Raw genomic sequence first — 9,978 nt, 5'->3', positions numbered from 1 at the left:
GTTTCATCGCTGTGTTTGTCACGAATTCGTCTCCTGAAATTCACTCAGAGAAAACGCAAAAAGTAAATATTTCATGTTTTATTATTTGCAAAGAGAGTATTCTTCATGAAGTCGGCATTAGCAAACTGTACATACATAAATAACCATTTTCATATTTCATAATTTTTTACAGATTGTGCGCAGTGATTTCTGGATGTCTCGTCACCGCAAGAATAATAATCGCAGTTATTACAAAGCTCACAATTTCATGTCACAGCTGTCTACTAAAACACTAACAGTGATTGTTTGGCTTTTCTTAAAAGCAGGGGGGACTTTCAAGTGCATGCTCAAACAGAAAGATAAAAAAATAACCGCCTGTATTCAAAGGCATTTCAACAGTAATATACAAATCGGTTGAAGAGCTCATCTCTTTATTTTATTTTTTTAAATATACATATTCGCCCCAGTTGATTAAATACTGAAATTAAAAACAGGAATACAAGCCTTGGCTTTTGGGGGAAAGAAGTCGGCCATCTTGGCTGGACGGCTTCAGTGCAGTACCTTCGACAGTGCTCATGTCAGTGCTTTAAGTTCAGATTTTTAGCTTTAACATCTGATGAAGACTTCATTTCCAAATTCAAGCAAAAAAAGACATCTGCTGCGTCTCGTCCTTCACAAAGTCGTCCTTCGAATGTGTCTTTTTTGGAAACAAACTCTTCATGGTGACTGATTGCTACTCAAGTCCACTGTACAACTCTTCAGGTACAACACCCCACACTCAAGGTGGTGCTTTAGCTTCATCAATACTAACAATCTATTAACTGATTGAACACTAAATAAATAGTAGCAGCACTGGATATCATGGACAAAAAGCACGGTCGACTTTGGCTCCCAACATACAGTATATAAATAGTGCTTTGTTTTCACTGATTTTTCAGGTTTCTTCTGAACCCTTAAAAAATATTTTACACATTTAAGTTAAAACGACATGAAATATTTTTGGATTGGGGGAGGTGGGCCGGGTCTCCAGGTGAAGGTCCATTTAATCTGGAGTTTAAAGGGTTGAGGTGGGTGTGCAATGTTAGTGAGAAAGTTCTTCGTATCGCCTCCGAATCACTTCACATGCGGAAGAGTTTGTTTCGTTAGGGCACGGGGTGAAGAGGAAACATTCACAGGAGTCACTAGTGGAGTCCTTGGCAAAGCAGTGAGCGAGATATTCAGTCGTTTCTCATATGGGTGGAGGTCCGTTGGTGTAGTGCAGCATGGGATGGAAGGAGCGGGCAAAGTTGTTGGCGTGGTGGCAGCTGTAGTCCTCCTCCGTCATGGGAACCAGGCAGGCCAGGCCGATGAGGAGCAGGAGGAGAAGCTGGACGGGGAGCGCAGCCCTGAGGACCCGCAGCAGGAAGGAGGGACCCTTTGAGGAGGAGGTCGACGAGGAGACGCCGTCCGGAAGGTCAAAACGGGAGGAAACGCAGCCAGCGGCGCCTGGTGATCTGCTCCGGCTGCATGAGGACACAGACTCAAGTTAAACAAAGCAGAGAGCCGACCTGAGTTCACCAGCATTTGCAAATCGCTGCTGTGTGTCAAAACCCCCTGATTGCTTTTTGTTTGTATAAATTCTGCTTGTTTATGTTGTGAAAAATGCTCCAGTATAATTCTGATAAAGCTTAAGCTCATTAGAAAGATTTGGGAGATTTGAAAAAAATCCTTCTGAGTTAATTTTGGTTTACTTTGGTGCTTAGTTTACTTTTATTCTGATTGAGGATCTTGTTAAAGTGTGTGATTTCCTGATTAGAGCTGAGGTGATCCATCAATCCACAGAAAATCAACCGTGAGCGCAAAGATTCCCTGTTTTCTTTGGGTTTTAAACTCTTTGTTGTAAAAAAACAGACATTTAAAAACATCTCCCTGTGTTCTTAAGAGTTGTGATGAGCATTTCTCACTATATTTACACAAAATTTACTAATTGCGAGATTAATGGATGAGGAAAATATTTTTTGCAGTAAATCAGGGAATTTTGACATCTTAAGTAAGTTTGCAAATAGCATTTCACCCACGTCTGGCAAAAGAATAATTACTTTACAGGAAGGAAAGAAAAAGGTACAAAAATGCAGTAAAACGACGCAGATCCGACAGGTTGATACATCAAGAGAGGCACAAAGTTGAACACAGAGACACACAATTACACACGCACGCACAAAACGGGCACAATCACACTTTCCAAAAAAGAGAGAATCAACCACAAACATTGGTGGAGATAGCTGGTTGTGTTTCACTGGGGGGGGGGGACGCTCTGGCTTTAGAGCCGAGTGTGTGAGAGTTCAATGTCACGTCTCATTCCAAACTGATGCCAAATGCCTCTCTGGAGATTTCCACCATCAGAGCCAAGACTCGAGGGGGAGGAACAGCATGTTCTCGCTCCGACTCATTCTTGAGGTGGCTGGAGGAGGGTCAGAAAATGCTGACGTCGCTCCAGCCAGTTTCATTTAGACCTCCACGATGCTACAACAAGGCTGCTGTGAGCAACATTGACACATTGTGTGTGAGTGTTTAATATTTGAGGCTCGTGTTTTAAAGCCAGGCGACCCCTCCTGTTTCCACGGCTCATTAGTAGAGGACAGGGAGTCCCCCTCTTAAATAAAGGAAAGACATTATTCCTGCTACAACACTCTTGGCAAGACTAGTTTAGGCTGAGTCTTCACTGGACCCATAGAGAGTTAAATCAGAAATGAGTCAGAGGTGGGTGAGTTAAAAGGTCTGGAAAGGAAAACATAGGAAAGAAAGTGGGAGTTAAGGTAGAAGGAAAAGAAAATGCAGGAGTTAATGCATCACATCCTGTACATGTGAGGAGAATGAAACCAGAAGGAAACGTGGGAAAGAAAAACAGCTAAAAGGCCTGAGGAGAGGTCACTGGGAGTCTGATAATGCCATCTAGTGGGCGAGGGGAATAATGCTACAGTCAGTCTGAGAAAGGAGAAGCAAAAAGTATGACGGGGCAGTATTTCATGATGCCATTCAAGAAGCAGCAGAGCAAAGAGAAGCAGTGAAATCAAACATTTAAAGGAGAAAGGGAGCAGCCTGGTGAAGGCGAGTCCCCACTCGTTTAAGAGCTGGTAACATGGTCTCTAGGATGAGGGACGATCATGGAACGCAGGGTTAAAGCCTTAAAACCAGACAATTAAAGAGGCTAAACATTGAAATGATTAAATAATCCAAGAATTTTTTTTACAATGAGTTGATTGATTCATTGATTGTCTCATGGGTTGAATTATTAAAAATCACATTTCTAGTCAGGGTTTGGTTCCATCATCGTCCCGTGTTTCTAGAGTCCAGGAGAGAGGTACCTGTGGCGCGGGCCGCTTTCAGGGTGTCCTGGATGGGCCTGACTACTTTTGCCTCGGGGCTGTACCACGTAATGAGCAGGGAGGGGTAAAAGAAAGAAAAGAATGTTTCAGTCAAGGGCAAATAAAGGCAAAGCCTCAGATGAGAGGGGAAAAAAAAACAATAACATAAAGAGCCATAACATCGCTAGAGAAGGAATCATCAAAGAGCAGCAACATAATCAATGATGGTGATTGACTTTCAGAACCAAGAAATCTGGCTTCTCAAGACTAAATCCTGAAAACTAACAAGATTAAATAGCTTTCACCGTTATTTACGTATTCAAAAAACTCAATAAATACTTTCTTTCTTACATTTTTTTGTACAAAATGATACAAACTTAATTGTGAGAAAAGAAAAGCCAGGTTTTCTTGTAGTTTTTGGCAGATCAACATGGTGTGGGCAGCAAAAACATCCCAAACAAGGGAGGTGGAGGGGGCAGCAACACATTTTTTTCATGTACATGTTAGCGGAGCAATTAAAAAAGGGAAAACATTTATACTAACTATAAAATGTGGTGGAGGGGAGGGAATATCTTTGACATGACTACTGGGGAACAAGAATGAAGGCTGTCTCTGATTCAGCCAAGAGGCTAACCCCCCCCTACAGGACATTAAGAGAAAAAACATTACCAATCGTTTGCGACTTTGGACGGTTGCCGCTGAGACAGGAGCAACTGATCGACAGACCTCAGGCAGAGGTAAGCAACCCTGAAAAATAAATCAGAACAAGAACAGTCATTATAATATTCAGATCTTAATAAACCTGCTACTGTTTCAACCCTGTCCTTCAATCACGGTGGATTTTCTAACCTGCCGTGTGTCCATGGCCTCCATTCTCCTCTCCAAGCCCTCCAGGTCTGAGCTGACCTCCCTGAGGAGCAGCCTCAGCCTGTTCAGGATCACGTGCACCTTCTCCTGGGCCTCCAGACAGTCGCTGCCCTGAGCCCGGACCTGCTCCGAGGGCTGTGACTGCAGCAGCAGAGTCTGAGGTCTGGCGTTGACCAGCAGCTGAGCCGACAGCTCCTGAAGAGACGACACTTTCTGCTGCGAGTCCAGCAGCTCACGCTTGATTTGCTGCACGAAAATAAAAGACAACAAGCTCAACATCATGGTCCTGCTGAATGTGTTTCACTTGTTCATGCAATGACATGTCTTTGTGGTATTCTTTTCTTTGTTGCAAAAATAAAGATGAAATAAAGAGGTATTTATAAAAGAATAATGTGAAGTAAGAATGTTACTTTTAGATTTTACTGTTGCAGTTTTCCATTTTTAAGATTACATTTTCTTTGTAGACATTTTATTTGATGGTACTTCTTGTCTATTTTAGTTTTAAGCTTAACTCTGTTTCCTCTTTTCAGTCGTGTTTTGTGTTAACATTTGGTATCTTTAAAGCAAAGGTTTTCAAACTGTTTTGCAGAACATCAAGGACATTTGACACTCTTCTGTCTTAGAACACCTTGTATTGTAAAGACGTACCGTCAGTGTTTTGTGATGAGCTCGTAACGTTTCACGATCCAGGTTGGGAGGGATTGGCACCACCTCGTTCCTCCTGCGGTCGATGTTCTCCAGCCACAGTAGCAGCCCGTGGCTCATCTCATGGAACTCCTGAGAGGCAAAATGGCGTATTAGACATTACTTACATGTTTTACTTTTTGAGATTGGACTGTTTTTATCTGTGTTTTATCTATTTGACTGTCTCTTTCTTTGCTGACACTGGAAGAACTTGATTCAATCTGATAGAAGTCCAAACTTTAATAGATGTTGATTCTTAAAGGAAACATGTAGAAAACACAAATAAATATAAATATAAATAAACATAAACTAAATAAAATTAAACAAAGGTTTATTTTTCTGCAACCTAATATTAGGAGGATGTCTGTTACTTTTCCCACTTCGTTGGCGTGTGTGTGTTCTTATTACCTGGCACTGCATCAGTGCCTGCTGGAGCTCTTCCCTCCAGTCCTCCAGCGAGGTACCGAGCCGATCCCAGCGTGAGTTCATCTCTTTCAGCCCGTCCCTCAGCTCCCACGCCTCCTCAGAGTCAGGCTCTGATTGGAGGAAGTCTGCGCTGCTAAGATTGATGGACAACACCTCTGACTTGTGGGCATCCATCCCCTTCAGAAGCTCCTGATGGGACGAGGCAATGAAGAAAAATATTCAAAAACAGCATCTTAATGTGGGGCGAAAGCTTATTAATGATGACTTTGAGCAATTAAACCAGACTGAAGGTGGCTAAGAGATAGAGAAAGATGAAAACATGAGGTGCACAGTGTCAAGATTTAAGCTGTTAGTAGTTAGATCTATGTTATTAGGCTTCAGAGAGGGGGTATTAATAGAGTACTGATATCTTTCCTAATGCATTACAGGCAGCAACAGCCGGACAAGATACTGATGCATGAGTGTGTGTCTGTGAGTGTGTGAGGGTGAGTGGAAGGACAAAATTGTCAGCACCCTGCTCGTGAAGTAGGACGCTATAAACAAGGCCAGTGGGGTCAAATTACTGCAGACAAACTGTACTTCATGCATGGTTCCTGAAAGTATACTGTACAGGGACTGACGCAGAGCAGGGATTACAAAAAACTGACACATCGAAACTGATCTTCAAATGCAATAAAACCAAATAATCAGTGGAAAAGGGGATTGTTACAGCTTCTTAGAGGATATTAATCTGATGCAATTATGTTTTGTCTTGACACAGACATGCAGGAAACAAACCTTGAGCTTCTTGATTCTCTGCTGGATGGTGTGTATGTCGGTGCTGAGCTCGAGCCCTCGCAGCTGGCTGAGTTCAGCCTCAGACTGACCCAACCAGGCCCTCATGGTCTGCAGGTCTGAGATCAGCTGCTGCCACTGCTGCAGGTTCTGCTTGTGCCTGTGTTTCTCACTCAGAGACTGAGCCTGGATCAGCTCCCAGCGCTCGATCACACCTGGAGGGATACAATCAGGTCAGCTTCACACAGTACACACAGGGTTTACAGGAGATCATCTGACTGGAGATGACATATTGTTACTTTGTGTGTTTGTGTGTGTGTGTGTGTCTGCGTATTACTGACCCTTTCCTTGAGCGTCTGTGCTGGTCGGGTTGGTGAGTCCTGGCATGTCATCCTCGTCTTCAGTCAGCTCTCCCTCTGCTCGCTTCACTGCGTCTATGCTGCCTCGACACTCTCCCATCAGACGCATCTGGACAGATAATAACATGTCAGGTGTTTAGTTTTTAAAATGTTGGTTTTTGGATGTGGGTCTTATTTTGCATCTGGATCTGAGAAAGTGACAAATGATACACAAAAATGACCACAGACAACCATAACTAAACATAAAAACCTAATGAATGCACTCATTCAAAAGTCACATATAAATAAGTAAATATAAGTTGTACAACACTCACGTAGCCCATGTACGTAGAATCGATGTCGGGGCTGGAGCTGTTGGCGGTGGCCTCTCTCTGCTGGAGGTGGTATCGTCCTGCATCCAGAGCCTGATCCAGCTGTCTGAGACTGGCCTCCAGCTGACCTGGCTCACCTGCACAGACGTGAAAAAGGGGGTCAAGAAAATCTAGAAAGGTAAAGTCTTGAGTGATGAGTGTTTTCGTTAGCATGCTGTTGGTGCAGACTGATGCTGGGGTGTCATGCATTAGTCTGAAACTGAAAGTTGTAGCAGAAAAGAACACAGCAGTCAGGTTTTAACACATTGATGATTATATTAGCTGTGAAATAAATGATGAGAACAGACACGCAAAAATAAAAATGCAGTGGTTGAGATTTAGTGCTCTGGACTTCAGCATGCGGTGATGTCATCTTTGTATTTTCACAATACAAAGATTTTTGATGGGGTGAGCATGCAGCCTGGATGATTCTTCCTTGTGTGGTGGTTAATCAGTTAAAAAAAAGGAATGTTTTAGTTGTATTTTATAGCATGCTCTCCTATGTCATGCTGAGGCACCAGTTTCCTACCAGCGGATGATTTCAGTGTGTTCTCGGTCAGTTTTATATACGCCTCTGGGCTCTCTGGGATAACTACATCTGGGAAGAGACACATACAACATACACTACTTATAATGTGGGTGTGGTTGGAGGTGATATCTGTGCTAATCTACAATGATTTTATCTCGATGTTTAACTCAGAATTTTCTCTATGTTACTTTTCCTTTATGTTCTATTATTTTCGATAAATGTTTGTTAGAAGAGTTTTATAGGCAGAGCAGTATTTTCAGTTATTTTTTCAATCATTTGAATAGTTTTTGGTGGAGATTCACCTTATTTGATTCATTCAAGGGTCTAAGATTACCTAAAAATAATGTTGGAAGTTTCTCAGAAAAAAAACCCTATGTAATCTGGTTCTACATGTAAGGATAAAAGGAATTTCCTTGACAGGACTGCTCATTTTAAACCCAATTATTTATAATCCTATTTACTCTTGGTAACTTCATGAAAGATAAAATTGACTGTTGTACATACATGTCATGTTTGCCTGCTAAGTTGACCTGCTGTACATTCTTCAAGAGTGCTTAATTAATTGGAATTAACACTGTCAGTGTTCTCCCTGAAATAATGGCATATTCCCCCCAAAATATTCTTTTTAAATTTCAGATGTGTATAATAAAATGTTACCAGAACATTTTATGCTTAAAACCATAAGAAAATATCCATAAAGTCAATCATCCATCACACAGTCATGTAGTGAAGTTGGACTGACCTGACAGGACTGTGGCAGCTGTCCTCAGATACTCATCCTCCTCCTCTTGCCCCTGGCTCTCCCCATTGCCTCGCCCTCCGGGGCTCTCCAGACCTCTGCTGAGGTCGTAGTCATGGTCCCACTCCAATGGGATGGAGTCCACGCTGGCCGGAGTGTCGCGTCCCGAGCGGTCGGCCCGGACGAGGGCGGTCGTGCCCGTGGCTTGACGGCTGGATGCGCGGGGCAGAGATGAGTCGCCCCACTGCAGCTCAGAGAGGTCTCCACCTTCCTCAATGTCCAGCTCTCTGTCTGAACCATCGAGCTCATCGTCAGCCAACTGGAAGAGAAGGAGAGAATAATGTTAGCAGTTCAACATATGTGTAACTAGGAGGTGTGTGAGGTACTGCGAGGTGAGCGTGTGCGTGCATATTTAACGTGACTGAATTCTGTGTCTGAGCAGCCGTCAGTGTGAAAATATGTCAGACACATGTTTTCACCAAGTCACAGGTGGTGAAAGAAGGCAGCTGTGGTGTAAATCTCGTAATGTGTTTACAGCACACTTCGAGTTCACCGAGTCAGCTGTCACAACATCAGTTCACTTCTCTTCACAGGGAGACTCAGTCAGCAGTAAATACATTAAGTGGTTACATGTGCTGCACCTGTTAGTACTTCAGAGCTGTTGTGAAAATAATTTTCAATGCAAATCTGTCCTGTGAGGCAGAAATTTGCAAAATAAATACACTGAAAAAGCAGTCCTTAATATGGAGTAAACACCAATTTAGCAGAAAACCACTTTCCCTTCAGTCTTCGCAAGCATCATGCTCATATTTTCTGGTGTTAGCCCAGTGTGTGTTGTCTATGTATCTTTACTCACGGGCAGTCGCGTGAGTTTCTTATAGTATCTTTCGACTCGTCCGAACACCTCCTGGCAGTATCTCTGCAGCTCCTCCAGCTCTTCCTCGATGACAGCTGCGTCTAGAGGTTCGCTCTTCTCGATCAGAGCTTCGCCCTGCCTGAACACCAGCTCAATCTTCCCCGAGTTCAGGTAGATCTCCTGCTGGAACGCCTGAGGAATGCACACATAAAGGAGGTCAAACTATAAAGCAGATTAACTAAAAACAGAATAATCAGTACTATACTGCAGCAAATGTGTTAACCACAAACTGTAGCAGATAGTACAAGCAATGACAGAGAAGCTTAAAACAAAACATGGTAGATATTATTAGATGTTGTGTACTGATACATGAAGGCTCCATTTTGTATTATGATATATATACTGTTGTTGTGTCTTGCTGGCTTGTTTTGCCATCTGAGAATCAATATCCAAACATCACATCCATCGGTGTGTCTCACCCTGAGCTGTTTTATCTTGGCCTGAACGTCACACTCAGAGAAATGCTCTATGTTGGTCAGCTGGAGGTCCATCTCCGTCAGCCACACCAGGATGCTGTCTCGTGCTGACTCAAACTCCTCTCTCTGGCTGATGAAGTGCTGTATGAACAGAGGGAGGCATTCAAACAACCATTATTGACATTATCTTTTTAAATCACTGGGTTTTCCTGATTAATTATATAACTGAATATTGGATATGGACATTACTTAGAATAAGAAGAAGAATTTGTCAGAACTAATGTAGACTAACGTCAATAAATGAGCAATCTCAAGCAATGTTACCTTGAGTCTGCGTAAGATAGCAGCGACCCTCTTCTGCAGGTTATCCCATCGCCTGTTCCCATCATGCACCATTTCTCTGAGTCGACAGGAGGAGTCGGTGCGGTTCTCCCGGGCAAGACGACGGTACTGTTTGTTGATGAGCTCCAGCTGGGTCAGGCACTCCTGAACCTGACGCTGGAAGGCCTGCGATCAAAAACACACACACACACACACACACACACACACACACATTAAAGTTCTGAATGTGACACATGTTTATGCATTATTTCAC

At 43.0% G+C, this 9,978-nt stretch overlaps 1 protein-coding gene across 8 annotated transcripts in view; it reads right to left on the bottom strand.

Annotated features, from left to right (window-relative positions):
* Positions 1-63: 63 nt before the first annotated feature.
* syne1a (spectrin repeat containing, nuclear envelope 1a) overlaps positions 64-9,978 on the bottom strand; it is a 126,311-nt gene continuing 116,396 nt past the window's right edge. For 6 of the 8 annotated variants that reach the window (XM_037085984.1, XM_037085980.1, XM_037085985.1 and 3 more), the window contains 14 exons: positions 9,708-9,890; positions 9,387-9,524; positions 8,908-9,099; positions 8,055-8,370; positions 7,313-7,381; positions 6,748-6,881; positions 6,416-6,542; positions 6,078-6,289; positions 5,283-5,489; positions 4,839-4,967; positions 4,173-4,436; positions 3,993-4,070; positions 3,324-3,382; positions 64-1,481 (listed from right to left, as the gene is read on the bottom strand). In XM_037085984.1, coding sequence (XP_036941879.1) covers positions 1,208-1,481; positions 3,324-3,382; positions 3,993-4,070; positions 4,173-4,436; positions 4,839-4,967; positions 5,283-5,489; positions 6,078-6,289; positions 6,416-6,542; positions 6,748-6,881; positions 7,313-7,381; positions 8,055-8,370; positions 8,908-9,099; positions 9,387-9,524; positions 9,708-9,890 — 2,382 coding nt within the window. In that variant the 3' untranslated portion in view covers positions 64-1,207. The remainder of the gene's footprint in view (positions 1,482-3,323; positions 3,383-3,992; positions 4,071-4,172; positions 4,437-4,838; positions 4,968-5,282; positions 5,490-6,077; positions 6,290-6,415; positions 6,543-6,747; positions 6,882-7,312; positions 7,382-8,054; positions 8,371-8,907; positions 9,100-9,386; positions 9,525-9,707; positions 9,891-9,978) is intronic. The other 2 variants (XM_037085983.1, XM_037085987.1) reach the window with 1 other exon arrangement.

This window comes from Acanthopagrus latus, chromosome 22 (assembly GCF_904848185.1).
Source record: "Acanthopagrus latus isolate v.2019 chromosome 22, fAcaLat1.1, whole genome shotgun sequence".
NCBI classification, from domain to species: domain Eukaryota; kingdom Metazoa; phylum Chordata; class Actinopteri; order Spariformes; family Sparidae; genus Acanthopagrus; species Acanthopagrus latus.
This window is presented reverse-complemented; position numbering and strand designations above follow the sequence as displayed.